The following is a 19,686-nucleotide window of genomic DNA, read 5'->3' as shown; positions in this document are numbered from 1 at the left end:
TGTATTACCACATTTGGAAATGTATGGTTGTGAACAACCCCTCTTGACCAGCTCTCGAACTTGAACCCTTCCATGGCTCAAACCGTTCAGAGTGGCTCAAAAAAGCGAAAGTCTCGACCTTCAGGTGCCGACACATCCAGTCCTGCAAAACGTGGCAAGGCTGCGACTGCACGCAAGAGCACTGGTGGAAAGGCGCCTCGACGTCAGTCCGATGCTAATGCTAATGGTAGGGTTGTCCCTCAATCATTCTGGTAGCCATGATGTGCTTACTGCTGCTTGGAATCATAGCACCCCCTACCCGGAAGCATCGGTTCCGTCCTGGGACTGTAGCACTTCGAGAGATTCGTAAATACCAGAAGAGCACCGACCTCCTAATACGAAAACTACCTTTCTCTCGCCTAGTAAACTTTGAATCCCTTCCTCTCGCACGCACATCCCTAAATTTTACATGTTTTGCAGGTGCGCGAAATTGCCGGCGACATGACAACAGATATGAATGAAAATTATGACACCGGAGGGCTGAGATGGACAAGTTCCGCTCTGCAAGCATTACAGGAGGCGACCGAGGCCTTTTTGGTTCATCTTTTCGAAGACGCGTGCGTCTTTGTCGTCTTGGAATGCTTCAACTCCTAATGACTCTTACAGGAATCTATGTGCGATACACGCGAAGCGAGTCACCATAATGCAACGCGACATCCAGTTGGCACGTCGTATACGAGGTTCATGGAGGGCCTGATGTATCATTTATCCTCCTCGTCTTATCTGGTTCCCATTTCATATCATTATGACCCTTGTACGAATACTGGTGCAGACCGGTTTGTACCCTTATACTTCAACCGAGTTTTATGAAAGGCGGCGGAGAGCGATGAACAGATTTCTATGATTTTCTTTTCAGCGGCGGCACGTTATACAAAAGAAAAACGCTGGGACAAGTACACATACATATATCTCCAGGACCCGGAGCTTCGCAACGTAATCCAACCGGTCGAACGTTCCACGAACAATGGCGTCCCCATGTTCACACACCCAATCTCAAACGGCACAAGCAAAGCTCATTTGATCTCCACCGAGACACCGACACCAAAGCCTTCATACGATAAGGTGGTTTTAAGTTTCAATACCGTACGGAAGAATATACCAACGTTTACTGATCATCTCCATCTGAGACGGGGTCGGGCTGTGAGATATGAAGCTGCTGCAGCTCGAGTTTCCCAGATTTTGAACATGGCCACATCCTAAGCTGCTCCTCGAGACCCTCGAGTTAACATAACTTGCCAAACGATCCACGATTGGAACGCCCAAGATTCGGCGGTCGTGTTTCTTCCACAGCACTGTAGGACTACCGGCAGTGACAGTTGAAGCAATTATGGACTCGCCTAGACTCATAGCGGATAATATAAAATAACCTTCAGCGTCATTCAAGTGGTTCTTGAAATGACACTTGTCACCATAAGGTGCTTTTTACATGGTCAAAGTTTCGAACGGTAATTATGAAGGCGAAGCGCACATCCTCCACCAAGTCCACGTTAAGCAGGATCTATCGTCCACTTTCATGTTGTAGCTCCTCCCTGCAGCATGCAAGTTAATGTTGATATACGGAACATCAAGTCTATGACAAAGGGGTAAGCTGAGATCAAGAATATCCGTTTGGCCAGAAAAAGGGTCATATTAGATCAAGAAAAATCATAGGAACCCACGAGTACGATTCAGGAGGTTCCTCACACCACGGTCTAGTCATTCCCAGTGTAAGCAGAGAAACAAACTCACTGGAACTGGAACGTCAATGTTTGTGTTTTGACTTCTTCGCAGAAGGTTTTTGCGTCTTCTCGAGTTTGCTTTGACGATGGGCAGCGAAAGCATCAAGTGCAGTGAACGATCCGGAGATAGTTTTGGACCGTTTAAGCGACGTCGATTTAGGTTTCAATACTTCAGCCGGAGGGGAAGCATCCCTCTGGTACAAGAGTCGTTTCCTCCTCACATCCCGCGACGCTAATACCCAGCTTTGGATCAGTCCAAATGCTGCAGATGTTACCCAGTACAGTGCCACCGACTGTGTATCAAACGAGTCAGCCAGATTAGATATCTCTGATTCCGGATCACGTACTCCAGGAGCGATCGCACCAAGGCCAATCCGTGCAACAGACAGAACCCTCATCGCGGACCTAACAATCTTCTTGGGTTCGATGTGACGAACTCCTCGTTCTGCCGCCAGTTGCTTTTTCTTTTCTTCCAAGTCCTTCTGTAGTTGTACTTCATAAGAATTAAAGGCCCAGGAAGCAGCATCCACGTTCGCCATCGAAAGTAGACCGAGTACCACCGGCAGTGTCATCGTTGAGTCTGGGTGATTCAGCGTTGTAAGGGTCAAAAAGGATTCCGAATCAAAGGGTGAAGTAGGGTCAACTGATAAACGCGCAAACATGACGGTCATGACTACGAATACTGGCATTTGGACGAGAGGAGGTGCTGCCATGGTATATAAAGGACTGCAGTTATGCAACTTGCATAATTCCTTTCTGTTGGTCTCCATCTATGGAGAACATGAGACAAGACATTCGACTTGACGCAAAATACCACCCACGACTGCACGACATCGTTGATCGTGAATCTTCTTAAGATGTTCTTTGTCTCCCATTATCCTCTCCTTTTGCATGGCCTCAAATTCTTGGCGGGCCACTACCGGTTTGAGTTGACGCAACACAGGGAGCACATCGTCTTCTAGCCGATTTGCACGGTTTTTAGCCTGAAGAAAAGATATGTTCGCGAGACAATATGGGATTATAGAAGACTTACCCATATTGAGACGGGTAGCAATGCGAATCGGGATAGCACGGTCACAAGGATGATGGTGGTGCTGTAGACAGGAAGCTCTGGGGGATAGGGAAGCGCGATAGCAAGGTCCAAGAATCCATCACATATGTCTTTCATAAAGCATCGCCGTCCTAGACGTGTTGGCTGAAGCAGACTAACGCCATGCCGATGAAAGCGTAGAGGCCGTGGTAATGGGGTCCTATGACAAAGGAGCATGAGACCGAGCGAGCCTATTCACGCGTTGTCCTCCGACATTTCATAATCAACTTGAGTCAGAACTTTCCAGGAATCGAGCTCAGAGCAACCATCATTCATTACATGTATAAGTCTCGCGACAGTGTAGGACGGGAAAGTATTCATGTGTGCATGTCATAAGTCCTACAAGCCATACATGTCTCCTACAGACGACAGATACCCAAATCTCATTCTAAAAAATCATCTGATGAGGGTGCTGTCCCTTCGAAAGGCCCCAACTCGACTTAAGGCATTTCGCAAGGTTCTCAGTCTTCTTCACAGCAGCGAGAACAGCCTTGTCAACTCCCTTCTGATCTGTGACTTTGGATTCGGGGAGGGGCTCTTTTGGCTTAGGCTTGCCATCAGCAAAGAACTCTTCCTCTGCAGACTTCGAAGCCTTGCTGGCGGGCTTTGTGAAGTACGAATCGTTGATTTTTTCGGCGGCCTGCAAAGATTGAGTTTCAAAGATCCTTTCTACTTAACAAGGGGGACCTACGGTGAAGCCTTCAAGGTCAATCTTGGTAGATGTAGCGATAACATAGGCCTGGTTCACTCGGCGTAGAGGAACACCGTTGACCTTGTAGGGACCGGTGACCAGCAACAGACCACTCTCCAACTGCTTCAAGAACACAACTCTCTTCCCACGGAATCGACCAGCCAACAAAATAAGAACGGTTCCCGGCGATATCGAAGAACGCAATTGCGTTGGTTTGGGAGCCTTACGACTCTTCTTGGGTTGACGAACGTCTTCAGCAGGGTAGAATCGAGGTGCTTTGTTTGTAGGGACGAGACGCTTTCCACCATTCCTTTCACCGCCTACTGTCTTCTCGACAGTCTCCGGTGCGGGCTCTTCAGCCTTGTTTTCCGTCTTCTTCAAGCCCTTGTAAAGACCGCGTTTTGCGAAAACTTGTGAGCGAGAGAGGCGGCCAACACCGGGGGCGAGTTCATTGCTTCTGGCCATCTAGAAAAGGAGTGAGAACAGATTCAGATGATCTCAAGGATGCATACCTTGTTCTTGAGGACGGCGTTTCCGATGATTAATGTGACTAGTATAATGCGGAGACGGTGGCTTGCCAACTGTACAGTTGCGATCGGGCATTGCCGAGTGGTCCGGGTCAGGTGCAATAATAGGAGTTACGTATACAGATAATGACGGTATGAACGTGCATGCCGTTTCGACTCCGTAACGAGCCGGGCCTGCCAGGGTACTCTCCGCAACATACCAGATACAATAATGACCATAGAAACTGGTGAGTCTTACGCCTATTATTGATTTTCTTTTGTCTGCAACCATACATACAGATAATCGCGCTATCGTTTGGTTCGACATCGACAATACGCTCTATTCTGCCAGTTCGCAGGTAAGGATGAGCCACTTGACAGTTCACCAACTTACTTCCTCCTCAAAGATTTCCCATGCTATGGGAGTCAAGATTCATGACTACTTTGTAAATGAGCTTGGGCTTAGCCATGAAGAAGCTTCAAAACTCCATCATAGCTACTACACCCAGTACGGTCTTGCATTGGCAGGCCTCGTGCGACACCACCACGTAGGTAAAGTCGCCATTCATAGCGTAAGGTCGAGGACTGAAATCGAGTCTCGCTTTAGATCCTTTAGATTTCGATCGCAAATGCGATCAATCTCTACCTTTAGAAGACATGATTCATCCCAAACCATCTCTTCGTAAGCTATTCGAAGACATTGACCGCTCCAAAGTACGGGTCTGGGCTTTGACAAATGCCTATCGTCCAGTATGTGTCCGCGCCTCCCGCAATATTCATGCTCACGATAAGAGAATAATAGCACGCTGAACGCGTACTGCGCATTCTCAACCTTCAAGACCAGATAGATGGGGTAATCTTCTGTGATTATGAGGCGAGGGAGTTGATCAGTAAGCCGGAAGCTGTGTATTATATCAAAGTACGTCCAGTCGTGTTTGCAATCTCTAGTCTGCTAAAGATCTCTATCTCCAGGCAATGGAGAAAGCAGGTATCACCGACCCTTCAAAATGTTATTTTGTGGACGATAACAAGCGCAATGTGGAAGCTGCTCTGAAACTAGGATGGAAGAAATCTGTTCACTTTTGTGAGAGAGGAATGGAGCATGTTGAAGGAGGTAAGGTGATCCAGATCAACTCCAAGGCTCAGGATGGTGGTCAGAAGATTGCTGTTATTAGCGAGTTGGAGGAGTTGAGAGAGATATGGCCAGAAGTATTCAAGCAAACTTGACACCGATACCGTTAGGTTTTGGATAGTAATGTATATAGCCTAGCAGGAATGACGTCGCTCAGTAGTCGTAGTGCGTACAGCATGGTTGACTATCAACCTCGTTATCCTCAACCTTTCACCTTCTCCGATGCCATCCAGTTGGATGTCTCTACGATCACCGAAGGTTCAGCGTGTAATTTTTGTCGTTGAGCCACATATCCTCACTTTTCGCTACAGAGATCTCGAGACTTCAAAATTCTCTATTGCATCTGAGAAAAACACAAGAATTTTTACGCGAAGTCATGGATTCCGATCCGAAAGAGATCGATGTTGAAGTCAAAGCCGCGCTCGAAGAGAATCAACAGGTCATGTACGTTCTTCTAATGACTCGTGGAATCATGTCCGACCATTTTCAGACTGGCGCAAGAAGAGAGGATCATGATGCTTAAGTTGGCACTCGCAGAGAAGGGATCAGTTATGGGGAAACACTATGATTTGGTCCCTCCGGGGTCCTCAGGCAAAGACGGAACCTCTTGGCAAAACCCACCAGAACCTAGCAGCGAAGAAAATGAAGGTGATCAAGGAATTCATCTTTGATGAAAGGTGCGGGTGTGAGGGTGAAATTGAAGCATCGAGGCAGGTATCATTATCGTTTGGACTAATTTACAATGCGAAACTACATGGAATTATACAGTGGTCCATCACTACGTATGGAGGCCGGTATCGTATCTGGAAAACGAAGTTTAGAAAAGGGTTACAGAGACGACATGCGACGCCTCAGAAACCTCCAAGATAATGCCATCATAGCCATGGACTGAATAAGTCAACTAATCAGATCATTCTGACAAGTGTCTATTGACTTACGACGAGTCGTAGAGCTGGGGAGGGTAATATCGTCCTCGTCGTCTGTGCGATCGAGTAGCATCGAAGGGGGCGGTTGACGGGGACTCAGAAAGTGACTGATTGTTTCGAACTGACGAAAGTAAGATAGAATGTGAAACGACGAAAGTCGGAGTCTGCTATGTCATTCCACTCACTCTATCGTAAAATCGTTTCCTAGGAGGACTGTCTGAGGCGACGGTAAGCAGAAGTCAAAAAAGGACACAGAAAAGTAGTTACCGTCTTCATCGTCTTCGGGATTGCCTTCGAGTTCCCAATTACAACGCTTGTATCGTTGGAAGAGTGGTGTTCCAGGCTGATTAAAACTATTAGAGAAAGAAAAAGACTAGAAGATGCGGCCTAGGCGTACCACATTGGAGTGGAGTATAATCTTTCTAACTACGTGATCTTTACCGGATATGAGGAAGTCCAGTCCATGTTGGAAGAAGTTATAAAAATCTAGCTCAGGTTGAGAATTGAGTACCATTGGTAATGGGGGTACTTACAACTTGTCTCTGGCCTCGTAGAGTCTGGATTAGAAGAATGGATCTTCATTCTATCATCTTCTTTGTAGTGGACACGCAGAGGAGGGCCTAGGAGGATGTTCAGGTCTTGTGCAGTCGTCTGTCCAATACGAATATGGGCAGCATTGGATGTGGAAGGATGAAAATGTAGCGTTATCCCATCGCGGACCTGAATAGTGATTTTTGAGCGAGAAACTCGGATTTTGGAAGTGAGCCGAACCTTTAATATCGCTAATGCTATATCCCCGTCCATGATTGGGCACTCAGAAACTTCACCCAATGCGTCGCCTTCTTTGCCCAAATCCTTCTGAGAGACAAAGACTCGTTTCACCTCTTGCATTTTGTCCTCAGGATGGGCACCCTTCCGTCCTTCGCCTATTCCATCCTCATCGAAACTGAACCATAGACCTGGGTATCGAAGATCATCACCTGGATATGTGGGACCAAATATACGGCTGACTCCAATCCGCCTTAAAACTTCATCGCTAGATGATAACACCGACTCCTTATATCTTAATATCACAGGCGGATTAGGATCCCGGAGTTTTCGTATACAGATAGTGTGGAGGCGTTGATGCTTGCCTGAGAATAGAAGATCAACGTGAGGGCGTAGATGTACGATTATTGGTGTCATTGCGGATGCATCCGGGTCATATTTGACGTCGACCTGAGGAAAGGCATGTTGCATTCGACGGACGGCGTCCAAAACTGTCCAGAGTGAGGCACCTTAGAGGGAATAAGGTTGATAAATGAAGAATAACAAGAGGGGGAATGGACTCACCGATCTCAAACATTCCGACACCAAATCCAGGCTGAATATCTACATCGAGGGCGGAGAACATCTTGGTAGCAGGCAATGAGAGGCCCGAGGCCTAAGGCGCTGAGTGAGGGAGCTCGACGGCAATAGTGAGCAGTGTCATCTGAGGATTACGTACACGCGCATGCAGCTGACGCGCTCTTCATTACAGTAAAAGCTGTCAGACTTCAGCGCTTCAGCTCCTACAATCGACTGTACCCTCTGCAGGGCTTAAACAATGTCAGACGCGCGCCAAAGGACTATCATAAAGGTATTGTCTAATGCAAAACGCAGCTTGCTACCATCATTCAAACTCTGCACACCAGGTATTTCGCAAATTCAGCAACTCACTTGGACCAGATGCTCTCGACTTCTTGGAACAAATACTGGAAGCGCACGAAATAAACGATGCGGAGGTCGAATCGTCGGTAGAAACTATTGCTAAAGAGTACAACAAGCAAGATGGTGCGTCCCTCTTACTCACACAGTACCATGTAGCACCACCCTTCCTTTCAATAGACGCGTCAATGAAGGTTTCTGTCGAGCTTTTGCAAAGAGTCTATAATCTTCTTCAAGAGGATGGTCAGGGATCCGATGGTATCGCTGAAAGCGTTGACCCCGATAGTCACTTATACGTCATAAATGCTTTTGAAATGCCGAGATGGCATTGGTCGGTGGAACGGGGAACATTCGAAAAGTGAGCTCCTTTCTTACCAGATACTTTCCCTTATTGACGCAGGTGAGGGCGCTTGGTCCTTCCACGATATCAGGATCAGCCGAAACGCGCGTTTCCTCTATCCGAGATCGACTGAGCATCATCAAGCAGTGCGTTCTTAGAAACGAACACTTTGCGCCATCAACAATCCCCTCCAAGGATAGAGATCGGCTTGTAACGGTATGCGGTGACATAAAGATGTTTTGCAAGGCTCTCGTTCCTCACTCAATGAAATTAGTTGAAATCTACCAAACAGTTGCTGGGGAGAGCGGGGGAGCGGTTCTTACTTCTCGGTATGCTCGCACGTTCCAAGGAAGGAAAACTTTGCCTCGAGGATGCGGATGGGAGTGTAGAGTTGGACTTCTCTAAGCTCGTGGGTATTCGTTTGTGGCGAAGACGCATCCTAATTATATTTTCCAGGATGAACCTGGAGAGGGCCTGTTTACAGAAGGCAGTTTCGCTCTAGTCGAAGGCGAGTACACGGAGGATGCCACTCTGGAAATTATCGCAATCGGGCAACCACCGTGCGAATCTAGACAAACAGCAAGGTGAGCTGAAATTTTTACCTGTTGTGCGTATCCTTCACGAACGAGCAGGTCGATATATGGACACATAGACTCTCTAGGAAAGGGATCCACATCGTTACTGGAGGACGTATGTATTTTGCTCCGATGTTTCAGCACGATGAATCTGACGAGCTCGTTTTCTTGGACAGGCACAATTCTCCGCCCGTATACGGGAGGAACTATCAGATCTTCATTTCTTCTTTCTTTCGGACGTATGGTTGGATCATCCGAGAACCCTCCTTGGCTTGAAGAAGATGTTCGATAATTGTATCGACAACGACTTTATACCGAAACTCTTTGTCATGTGTGGAAATTTTACGAGTCGTTCCATAGCCAACGGAAATGGGCGCGATGTACAACGATACCAGGGTGAGGCAAGCTCACGATCTGATCTACTATCTCTTCATTCCATGGATATCTTTATAGAGAACTTTGACGCATTGGCCAACCTCATCTCAGCCTATCCTACAATAAACCGTACCTCACACTTCATCTTCATACCCGGGCCGTTGGATGTGACTCTGAATTCAGCTATACCTCAACGACCCCTACTTTCCAGCTTTGTCTCACGACTCAAGGCCAAGGTCTCCAAAGCGCACTTTGCAACCAATCCCTGCCGTATCAAGTTTTTTGACCAAGAAATTGTTGTTTTTCGGGATGACTGTATGTCGCGGATGCTGAGAAACATCGTGGGCGTGAAACTTGATGCAACTGGCGATGACTTAAAACGATATGTGCGCGTTGTTGATCTTGGCTTAGAATTTTCGATTCTCACATTTCTTTCAGCTCGTTCAGTCCATCCTCGATCAGGCCCATCTTAGCCCTTTTGCGAACCATATACAACCTACGCTCTCTGACTTTGATCATACACTTCGTCTGTATCCCTTACCAACAGCTGCAAGTTCTTCCATTCACAGGGATGAAACTGTAGTTAATTCTTTTCCTAGATTATACTGGCCGACAAGTACGATCGCTTCAAGATAACTTATACTGGGTGCCATGTCTTCAATCCTGGCTGTTTTGTAGGAAGCAATACTTTTACGTTTTCGACTTACAAACCCTCAGAGTTGAATTCGGAGGAATGGTAAGTGGCCACCCTTTCAGGAAGAGAAGAGATTGTTTTAACTCGGTTGTCCCAGTGTGGTGGATATGGACCATGATGTAACTGTGTAATCTTATTACTGTAGCTTCATATCGTACACTACGCCCACAATATATATTCCCACGGATACTAATACGCCGAACGCTCACCGGGTGATGCATACCTTGTCATCGCCAATCTTGAACCCATTCATTTCCGACCTCATGTCAAACTCTCCCATGCGACTCTGAACCATACTTCACTGTTCAGTACAATTACGTCTCGCCCACAAGTTCTTCTAGTTGTGTTCTTGGAGAAACCGAATAGTGAGTTTACGCTTATTTTACTCAATCATTGTACTGATTGTCTTCACAGTTATGTTCTTCAAGATCCTCCATTCCATCGTCACTCTTTTGCTTGTCAAGACACCCTCCCAATCATGGTCAACTTTCTTCGCTCTCCTTCCTCTCAGGCTTGTCGTCCTTGCCCTACTTTTTCGCAGACTTGTTGGGCCATGGATACTAGCCCGAATTTCCGGACACATTAGAGTTCGCAGTGTTAGCCTTCGTTCTGTGCGAGGGATATACATATGCAAGACAGGTCGCCACGGCTCTCAGACTTGGAGCATCGACCGCATTGGCTGGACCTGGTCTTCTTCTGCCTCGAGGCACCTCATCATCAAAGTGGAAGGAGTATCACTACTAACATGCCCGTTACACGCTCCCCCTTCTTCTAACCTCGCGCATAAACGATCAATGACCGTAGCGGCGTTGAGTTATACACGTGCAAGGCTTTGGCATATGGTGTCAGCAATATTCATGTTCTTTGATCCCTATGTACGCCCGGTAGTCCGAGCTGTGGTAGTTCACTGGCTACGTCGATTGCTCTTGACTATCCCCGGCATACTATCCGCCATAGCTTTCGACATTCACGATTTTCACGTCCATCGCGATGGAAATCCGAATCTTGAATTCACCGTTGACGAAATACGAGTACGCACATCTCTTGAATTCAGTCCTGTCGAAAAACCTGCGAAACCGGAGCCAAAGAGAAACAACTCTCGGTCGTTCAGGCGCTCCTACAGCATGACAGCTTGGAAATCTCGTTTCATGGACAGTGTCAAACGTACTTGGGAGAGAGTCGCTGAAGAGAAGGAGGCTCAGGCGAACATATCGTTGAAACTGGTCGATATAGCAGGGATATTTCCTTCTGTTTCTTCAGGTTCGCACATTTGTCTCTTATTTGTAAATGTACTGACAATAGTCCAGCTCCTGTAAAATTCCTACGGCTCCCTGGGTCCATTGTCATTAATAGTTCCATGTCTTTCGATCTGAAACGACGAAACCTCAAGACACACGGCCTGGAAATCGACGCGAAGATCTCCAACTGTTTTGTAGAGTTGATCCCAATTCTCGATGTCCTGAAGGCTATGAAAAATAATTCAGACTCTACGACTGACCAGTCTGATGGGCGTCTCAAAATCCCTGAACCAAGATCACCATCCTTCTTGTACATCCCCTCCTCTCCTACCTCGCCGCTTTCCGCTAAAACACCGGATTTCGCTTACACTCCCTCTACCCCTAGATCTCCGTTCCTTGAAACTCTTTCTGTAAGTCATGGATCCTGTTTGTCGCGTTCTGGTGTCCTTATGAACCGTAAATCAAGGCGAACCTTCTGCATCGACGCCATCACTATCGGCCTTGCATGAAGCTGAAAGATACTCAACGCAAGGTACTTATGTTGTTCAGTTTTGGAAACCACTCCTAACGTGTCTCCAGGCAACACTCTCCTTCCTCAATTCAATCCGTGTACAATTCAGTTCCTCCTCGTTTGTTATACGACCAAACCAGGACTCCGTGCCGCCGGAGACATACGCAGCTATTGTCAGCAATGTCGTCCTAACGGCAGGATTAAGTGATCCTCAGAAGAGTAAACTTCACAGTAGTTGGCTGGGGCGCAATACTCACAATGAGGCGTTTGACTCTGACATCTATTCGATAAACCTCGGTGTTGATGCCCTCAACGTCACGAGGCATTCGTCTGGCCTTGATCGCATCGGTATTTTGTCGCTCAAGATGTTCAGCTGGCAAGTACTTGCGACTCAATGGCCGTCTCCGTTCCTCGTAACCTCCCCTTTTGTTGGAGGTGATCCCAACTCTCCAGCACTTATCGTGCGATTGTCAATTAGCTCATTGAATATTACGGAGACTGCCGATAATCTGATGAAGTATGCTCTCTCACATAAATTCACGTCATTCGAGGAGAAGCAAGAATCACGTCCGAACAACATTCTTCCCCTGCCCCGACTAATGCTTGAGGTGGATTGTGGTTCAATGTCCGGGACCCTTCTGACTGAATCCGTGCCGGGAATCCCACAGCGAGCGTTGGAACTCCGAACCGATGGTTTCGTTTTCACTTCTCGCTCTGATTTTACAACGATATCGGGCCGTTTCCACCCTGTTGGTGAATTCTTCGATGAAGTTTGGCTGAGGATGACAATCACCTCTGCATTGTACTTGAAACCCACTTTTATTCGCGCACGACATCTGCATGCGTCCACTAATATCCGGATGTCTACTCTTCCGGAGGACCCTTCAATAGTCTCCCTGGAAATGGTCGAGATTTCATCCCATAATTCCCTGCTTGCTACGATCAGGGATGACACTCAAAATACCGCTTGTGTCGACCTTTCTACATTGGAGACAGAGATCACCTGCTTTACGGACACAGTGTGTGTGGAGTTATGGCACCCATTGGTAAGTGACGTTCTACGTCAAGTAATTCAATCCATGCCTACCGGCTCGCCGTCGCATACGCCACATACCACGGTAGCTATCAGGAGATTTTATGGCTCTTTCGACATGTCTATTCAGAGGATCGTGCTATTCGTTACTGCACCTGATATACAACCCGACGATGCAAGTGATTTGTCGCGCGGTGTTGCCGTTCATATCACTGGTCCCTTGCTACAACATCGCGCATTGAAATCCCATGATCCCGACGTGTTCCGCAACACACACAGTAAACATTGGGAGAACAGAAGTCAACTTCGGCTGTCGCAGGATGCCATCCAGGCCTTTATACATTCCAGGACTGCCGGTCCTGCCGGTTCACTTGTGTTCTCACAATTGACCATTTCCAATGTTGCAGCCCGTAGTGCCGTTTCCACTCGCTATTCTCCCGATGACCCTTTAATGGCCGAACGGGAAGATTGCAACTTGGATAGCCTGAATTTCTTGCAGATGGATGGGATCGGAGTCACTTCCAATCAGCACAACCTCGCATTAGATGTCAGTGTGAAAGTCTCGTCTATACGTATGGGCTTCACATTAGGACATCTCTATAATGTCTTGCTTACCTCTCAACTCATTAAGTGGTTGCTGGAGGTTCGACCCAGAGGCTATAGCGCTGATTCACCTCCTTCCCGTCGACCTTACACTCTCACTGCAAGTGTCGAAACGGCACAAGTTCATTTTTCACTATGCAGCGAACAAGCCATTTGCAGGTTTGACTTGCTTCGCGTCAATCATGGTTCTCTAGGCCCGCTCGATATACGATGGGACAGCCTTATGGCCTGGGTTCATCTTCCTACTGCCATTGATCCATGGGAGGAAGAACGAGGACACCGATGGGAACAATTGGTAGCTATGCGTAACTGGCATGTGCGTGTGCCTCTCGGACAGAAGCATTTACCCATTACTGTCTCTGGCGATACCGCACGTATCAGGATTCCCTATGGCTTCATTCTGGCGGACCTTGTGCACGATGCTGTCGTGGCTATCAAGGCTTGTAAACATCTGTACCGCATCACCGCTGTGGGAGTACAAACGCCTTTCCCGGCGCCAGAGGCGGAAGCACCGAAGGAGGTCCCCAAGATCACATTCCAGGTTGACTTTCTGTGTGTAGAGGCCGCAGACGCTCCTTTGGAAAGCAAGCTCAGTCTCATATTCCGGTCTGGCCCTGGCGCTGTAGAGAGTCGCAAAGATCGAGAGAATGCATTTGCGGTTAAAGTCGACAGTATCCTGAATTCGGGCGATGTCGTAGATGAACGCGATGTGCCATGGCAGTTCTCTGCAAAGCATTCTGTTTCGATTCAAGAAGCACGTTCACGATTGGACAGGGTACATGTCCTTGACTGGATTATGAGGTTAGACCAGATCAAAGCTACTCAACACGAAGCGGAACAAGAAGTACTTAAACGGCTCAAGACCCTTTCCGGAGTGTGTCCTTTCACCAGTATCCCAAACTTAGTCGAAGTTTTGCCCGTCGGCGACACCCCACCACTGTTTCGTATTGCCATCTCGGACCTCTCGCTTTCTTTGGACAAGCCGTCTTTCCCTTTAGAACACCTACAAGATTTCCTCCATGCACAAGGGCATCTTCCCAAAGAAACAGAGTATTGGTTATTGGTTCCGTTGCATATCAATGTGTCTCTTTCGGTGTTGAAAATTACACTTAGAGACTACCCTTTAGCGTTGGCGCACGTTTCTTCCCCTCCCGATTCTGCGGATCCTTCCTTGGTATTTGATACTGATCTCGTTATCGCAGAAGAGATGGGACCTTCGTCTTCCGTGGATTGGGTGGACTGCCCAATTTTTACTGGTGGGGGCATCCCAGGAGGCAATGTCTTGACAATTTCTGTTCCAAAGACGATTATGCCTGTCAAAACTTATGCAAACGCCGAGGTTCGCGTTCTGACACCGGATATCTCTAGCTTCTCGTGGGGAGTAAGCTACGCACCTGCTACTAACGACTTGATGAGGGTTGTAGAGACATTAACGAATGCTCCAAGAGATTCGTCTCTTCCGGTCGGATTCTGGGACAAGGTATTCGGAACGAATGCCCTCTACAACGGGATATTGCTGACTTGACTTTACGTATACAGATGAGACTCGTATTTCACTGGAGCCTCAGAGCATCATTTAGGGGCGAAGTGCGTTATCACATGAAAGGTATAGGATTTACATACAATCGTAAAGTTGATTCTGAGATTATGCTAGGTTTGCGAGATCCATACGAAATCACCGAAAAGGGTGCTGGTTTTGTGCTTTCTTGGCGTGGACATACAAAACTATTGGTTGGCCTCAAGAATGAATCAAAAGAGCTCATCCAAGTTGTCAGTGACTCGATGAATATTGCCATTCCAGAGTCTGTGCTTTCTTTTCGTAACACCTCTTGACACATTGACATCTTCATTTTCCAGGCTGAGGCACTTCCCTTCTCAACAATCCGCACCTTTCAAGAAGATCTGTGCTAAGTTTCTTTCCGGTGTCCGATTTGGAGTTGGTTTTGTTTTCGAACGTGCATGTGGGCCAGCCTGTACGAGCTGTCAAGGATCCCCTTTCCATCGCACATGCCGATACTTCGATTTCAAGCCGCATTCCGAGGTCAAACTCGGAAAGAAGGAATTCATTCCGAGCTTGAATGTCAGTGACACCGCTACCTATTGAAATGGCTGTCAATCTCATCTATCATTCAGGGACCAGCAGATTCTTATTCCGGTTTTCGCTCCGACTTCATACATCTCTCCATCTCCCTTACATCGTCGATCCATCACACAAAGAAAGAAGAGCCCCTCGCCAGCAGCCTCCATCTTACACCCAAAGCTTTCGCCTACTTTTACTCATGGTGGGAATTGTTCAATGGCGTGCTCTCCCTACCCATAAGACTTGGGACGTATTATTCTCCCCGCAATATATCACCCAAGTTTGGCCGACATCTGGCGACCCTCAAGTATCGTATTGCCGTTCCAAAACTTCATGTCATGCATGGTTATATCGATGATTCGAAAGAAAGTTAGTTGTCCCCAAGCGATATTCTCAAAGATTAACGCCTTTTCATCCAGCATGGATCGACGGTGTCACGCCATGGTTAGGAGTGAAAGCGATGATTGACGAACTCGAAGCCGATCTTCATCAGCGGGACGAAGAAACTATTGTGGCAGGGACGGAGGTATCGTCCATGAAGTACACGCGTCGAAAACCATTTTACGCTGCGGAATTGGTCATGAAAGGACTTGACTTGCGTGCTATTCTGGCGACCTTCTCCGAGCCGTTGAAAAGAGACATCGATATCTCGTGCCCTCCTCATAAAAGCAACTACAGGACTCGTTCTGATCTGCCCATTACCGACCATACATCCCCATGGCATGACCCTGACGACTTCATAGAGATCGATTGGTCGCCACCATCGGAATACGGCGCCTATGATCTTCATGTCTTGCCCGTAGCTTCGTGTCCTAGATTCTCCTATTTCAAGAGAAATTCTGGGGTCTTAAGTGACGGTACTCAGAGGAGTAAGTTCGGGGATGAAGATACACATCAATGCTTTCTCGAAAAGGAACCATGTAAGCCCGTTTCATTTTATTGTTGTGAGAGCCATTACTTACCGCATAACAGCTGTTCCTAGAATTCAGTCAACCCTGGCATTGGAAAGAGTTACTCAACTCCGCGCAATGCTGGATAACCAAGGTACCCTCGAGAGGAATGTTTGTCGTTTCCTATGTGTCGCACCGAACTTTGCTGATCAAGGATTGTGATCAGCGCTCGCATCAGCGGAAGATAAACCTGCTCGAACAGTATATAGAAGCTTTGCAGAAAGTTGACCAAAACTCCCATGATTATTCACCCGACTACCAGATGCCTGCAGACTCTGTCTCTGCGGACGAGTGGGCTGAATTCGACAATGTCTATCAGATTCATTGTCCTAAACTTTTCCTTGATACTGCGGTTCGCGATGTGTGTATCATCCTACTATCTTGCTGGTTCCTTTACTCAACTCTCGGGCTTTAAGATCATGATGCAGTACTACTATTGCTCTCGGGCTCGCAGAGGCTTTGAGTACCATATGGCCACCCGGTATTGTTCTTATTTCTGTAGATATTTTGACATAGCTGACGAACGTTTCCTTGTTCAGTGCTGTCAAGTTCATCAGAGATCAGGCTAAAGCTGCAACGATTACAGAGCCTGACCATGTATCTAAAGGTCACCACACCGCACAAGCAGCCGCGACTGCGATTAAAAAAATTTTCGCCGGTGAAGGGGTTAAGTCGAACGAACGCACCACCGATGTCCAGATATCGAGGTCGTCTCACTCGTCTTCGGTCCTAGATCCTATGGGGGGTTGGTCTGATGGTGTCTCGCTTCGGAAGAGCCATTGCTGTCTATTACTCAAGCCTCAGATTGTGCTACGCAATAGAGAGGTTGAGAAGGACATATGCGTTGTTACTGCTGTGCAAGCAAAGTTGCAGTCGTTCGTAATCATGGACGATTCTAACGTAGATGATCCTATCAGCGGGAAAGTGATGTCGCGGTGAGTTCAGACTTCACCTTCGATCTATTGAAAAACCGACTCTTGAGTGCTGATTTGCGCGCAGGACATACGCCGTACTGTCTGGGATGCAATCTTTCGCACCAACTTTCGCTTCGGAAGTTGAAACGCTTTACGTTCCCCTCGAAGTTATGGTCGATCTTCGTTGCGAGAGTGAAGAATTTGAGCGCCTTGTACCCCAAACTGATGCAACGTTTCATTACGACAAGTTCAACAGGCTGCGTTTGAGAAACAATGTGACCTCTGTCACTCGGAGGTCGACCGATACCGCTACCGCGAATCACCTTCAGGACCAAACAGTGCGTCATGCCACTTGAGTCACTAGATACAGCTACACTAATCCAACTGCATCTATCAGGATCTCATTCAAATCCACATACCCAATTTCACCGTCACAGCCAGTGATCATCATTTTCAAACAATTTCGAATATAATAACGAAACTCCTTCTATTCTCCGACGCTGCCCATAAGACTCGCAGCGACAAACTCAACACTTTGATGTTCACTTATGATTTCTTTGACGATCTCCCTTCTTCGGCAGACGTTGTCTGCAACTTACAACAACGAATCAGGACCGCTATGGACATCGAACATAGTGCTCGCAACAGCAGCCGGATGGGAGAAGAGGAAGTCACGTTGGAGCTCATGAAATTGAGAGCACACTTCGTTTCACTGATTGAGGAGCTGAATTTCATTTTCGACGCCATCAAGTACGCTCAAGACCGCTCCGACGATCACACAGATCGAAAATCCGCTCTACTCCTGAATGCTACGTCCTCTGAGATTTCGTGGAGGATGCTCGACGACCAACGAGATTTGCTCGCCAAGCTCGTGGTGCAGAGTATAGATTATTGTTGGCTGAGCAGGCGGGACAGTTCCACTGTCAATAACCTGGTTGTCGGGAACCTTCAGGCGTTTGATGGCTCCAGGGATGCATTATGGGCAGAAATTGTAACGAAACATGATGAACCTCATAACCACCCCCTTTTAAAGGTCAGTCGCGCTACTCTCCCTCTAGTCTATCGGTTCTCAACTCCAGCTCAAAGAGGGGACTCTTTTTGTCAGCATCGTGGATCGTCTTACCTCCCGTGGGAGGTATCACAATTTATGAGACTTTTGAGCTCAACTTTCACCCGTTGAGGCTTCAAGTGGATGCTCGCGTTGGCAGTCGCATCATGGAGTATCTGTGGCCTGCAAGGAAAGACAGACATAAGTCCATAGAGAAGGACGATGACACAACGCATGAAAGCGGTTATACACTTGTTCCCCGTGTTTCACTTGATTCCGCGACACCCACCACCCCAAGTCGGCAAAATTCAACATTATATTCTGATAACCCTTCGCCAGGATTGGCTCCGCCACTTCGACGACTTGGGGCCTCGCGTTCATTCACCGATTTGCGCTCTTCCCTCACTGAGTCTAGACCGTTATTGTCGCCGGCTTTGCACAGGACGAGATCGTCAGAAGTACTACGGGACGATCATGTTAATATGAAGAGTCCTGAACCTCTCCAGATTGGCCGTTCAAAATCGCGAGCTGACGTCGTGAACGAGCAATCCCCGAAGGTTGGCGATGCGGCAGAGATGAGGACGAGATCATCACAGAAGACCTTCATCCTCGTTCGAATATCAAGGTGTGTCTTTCTCCTTCCCTTCCTTTACTTGTCGTGCGATAGTACTGAGACGTTTCAAATTCTGAAGCCTTCATCTGGTGTTGAACATCATGAAAGAGGACTCGTTTGTTTGTCAAGACGCTCGCATCAGGACACGAGATTTGGAATTTAGGAACCAAACATGGAGTGTAGGTATTGTATCAACTTGTAACCCTTCCATGACTTCTTACCGAGTTCTTACATCAATAGTTTGAAGAGTTTGCAAATCAGTTCATTCCATCCGACATGGGCTGGAAAAGCTGGATTAAGATGGCATTTCATCAACCACTTGTTCCCGTCCTTCCTGTTGCTCGGGAGCTTATTTCGAAAACGAAATGGATAGCTTCAAAGAGTGGACCGTCCCTATCAGAGCAACTTGCCAAACCAGTTCCAATGAAGGCACTACCACAGCCTTCTAAATCCAATGTAAACGAGGGAAATGACAGCCGATCGCCACAACCGAAAACAAATCAACGGTGGAAGAAGGCATCTCGACGAACCGCACGCGAGCCTGTTCCCATAACGGGTAGTGCCTTTACGCAGGAGCCCGGTACTTATGAAGGAGATGATGATGATGACCGAGAACTGCCCGCCTCTTTGCAGAATCGGAAACGTGTGCTCAGTTTTTTTAGTCGTTCGTCCTCGTCGAGTTCTAAAAAAACGGAACGTTCGTTATCGGTAAGTTCAATCGACACGGTTCTGTCTGAAATCACGCTAACTCCAAAGCAGCGCGCAGCCAATCGTCGATCGAACGACGTTATCTGAAAATTCAAGGTTTAGCTTGCTGTTTAATTTATGTTAATATGTATCGTTGATAGTAAATGGATCAAATTTCAATGCGCAGTGACTGTATTATTATTATTATTATCAGAAATTTAAGTACGTTGCGTAGTT

The 19,686-nt window shown here is 47.3% G+C and overlaps 8 protein-coding genes across 8 annotated transcripts; 4 read left to right on the top strand and 4 right to left on the bottom strand.

Annotated features, from left to right (window-relative positions):
* Positions 1–26: 26 nt before the first annotated feature.
* Positions 27–736, top strand: E1B28_004261 (uncharacterized protein; the record flags this gene model as incomplete). The annotated part of the gene is made up of 4 exons (XM_043148723.1): positions 27–226; positions 289–401; positions 460–596; positions 646–736. Exons 1-4 carry the CDS (start codon positions 73–75, stop codon positions 734–736), a joined length of 495 nt encoding a protein of 164 aa, XP_043013323.1. The 5' UTR covers positions 27–72.
* A 316-nt stretch (positions 737–1,052) lies between these two features.
* E1B28_004260 (uncharacterized protein) lies at positions 1,053–1,386 on the bottom strand (the record flags this gene model as incomplete). The annotated part of the gene is made up of 2 exons (XM_043148722.1): positions 1,053–1,087; positions 1,143–1,386. The coding sequence occupies 2 exons, from the start codon at positions 1,384–1,386 to the stop codon at positions 1,053–1,055; spliced, it is 279 nt and encodes a 92-aa protein (XP_043013322.1).
* A 199-nt stretch (positions 1,387–1,585) lies between these two features.
* E1B28_004259 (uncharacterized protein) lies at positions 1,586–3,024 on the bottom strand (the record flags this gene model as incomplete). Its single annotated transcript, XM_043148721.1, has 4 exons — positions 1,586–2,050; positions 2,105–2,527; positions 2,579–2,740; positions 2,791–3,024. The coding sequence occupies 4 exons, from the start codon at positions 3,022–3,024 to the stop codon at positions 1,781–1,783; spliced, it is 1,089 nt and encodes a 362-aa protein (XP_043013321.1). The 3' UTR covers positions 1,586–1,780.
* Positions 3,025–3,102: 78 nt separating this feature from the next.
* Positions 3,103–4,097, bottom strand: E1B28_004258 (uncharacterized protein). Its single transcript, XM_043148720.1, has 3 exons — positions 4,051–4,097; positions 3,539–4,003; positions 3,103–3,487 (listed from the first exon to the last, which is right to left on the bottom strand). The coding sequence occupies exons 2-3, from the start codon at positions 4,001–4,003 to the stop codon at positions 3,236–3,238; spliced, it is 717 nt and encodes a 238-aa protein (XP_043013320.1). The 5' UTR covers positions 4,051–4,097; the 3' UTR covers positions 3,103–3,235.
* A 179-nt stretch (positions 4,098–4,276) lies between these two features.
* On the top strand, positions 4,277–5,271 carry E1B28_004257 (uncharacterized protein; the record flags this gene model as incomplete). The annotated part of the gene is made up of 6 exons (XM_043148719.1): positions 4,277–4,292; positions 4,345–4,403; positions 4,452–4,596; positions 4,652–4,794; positions 4,847–4,963; positions 5,017–5,271. The coding sequence occupies 6 exons, from the start codon at positions 4,277–4,279 to the stop codon at positions 5,269–5,271; spliced, it is 735 nt and encodes a 244-aa protein (XP_043013319.1).
* An 81-nt stretch (positions 5,272–5,352) lies between these two features.
* On the top strand, positions 5,353–5,847 carry E1B28_004256 (uncharacterized protein; the record flags this gene model as incomplete). Its single annotated transcript, XM_043148718.1, has 3 exons — positions 5,353–5,434; positions 5,488–5,620; positions 5,667–5,847. 3 exons carry the CDS (start codon positions 5,353–5,355, stop codon positions 5,845–5,847), a joined length of 396 nt encoding a protein of 131 aa, XP_043013318.1.
* A 146-nt stretch (positions 5,848–5,993) lies between these two features.
* On the bottom strand, positions 5,994–7,521 carry E1B28_004255 (uncharacterized protein; the record flags this gene model as incomplete). The annotated part of the gene is made up of 8 exons (XM_043148717.1): positions 7,435–7,521; positions 6,874–7,379; positions 6,636–6,822; positions 6,500–6,588; positions 6,370–6,445; positions 6,288–6,319; positions 6,115–6,223; positions 5,994–6,064 (listed from the first exon to the last, which is right to left on the bottom strand). Exons 1-8 carry the CDS (start codon positions 7,493–7,495, stop codon positions 5,994–5,996), a joined length of 1,131 nt encoding a protein of 376 aa, XP_043013317.1. The 5' UTR covers positions 7,496–7,521.
* Positions 7,522–7,687: 166 nt separating this feature from the next.
* E1B28_004254 (uncharacterized protein) lies at positions 7,688–19,557 on the top strand (the record flags this gene model as incomplete). Its single annotated transcript, XM_043148716.1, has 32 exons — positions 7,688–7,720; positions 7,776–7,914; positions 7,969–8,146; positions 8,194–8,344; positions 8,403–8,537; positions 8,585–8,712; positions 8,761–8,818; positions 8,880–9,099; positions 9,157–9,464; positions 9,517–9,627; positions 9,678–9,814; positions 9,870–9,899; positions 10,082–10,137; positions 10,187–11,032; positions 11,080–11,420; positions 11,477–11,542; positions 11,590–14,637; positions 14,697–14,763; positions 14,812–14,959; positions 15,015–15,237; positions 15,291–15,606; positions 15,657–16,157; positions 16,210–16,298; positions 16,354–16,548; positions 16,604–16,668; positions 16,727–17,122; positions 17,187–17,439; positions 17,499–18,134; positions 18,188–18,774; positions 18,842–18,941; positions 19,003–19,470; positions 19,522–19,557. 32 exons carry the CDS (start codon positions 7,688–7,690, stop codon positions 19,555–19,557), a joined length of 10,065 nt encoding a protein of 3,354 aa, XP_043013316.1.
* Positions 19,558–19,686: the final 129 nt, after the last annotated feature.

This window comes from Marasmius oreades, chromosome 2, assembly GCF_018924745.1.
Source record: "Marasmius oreades isolate 03SP1 chromosome 2, whole genome shotgun sequence".
Classification (NCBI taxonomy): domain Eukaryota; kingdom Fungi; phylum Basidiomycota; class Agaricomycetes; order Agaricales; family Marasmiaceae; genus Marasmius; species Marasmius oreades.
Note: the sequence above shows the minus strand (reverse complement) of the source record. Positions and strands in the feature narration are given on the sequence as shown.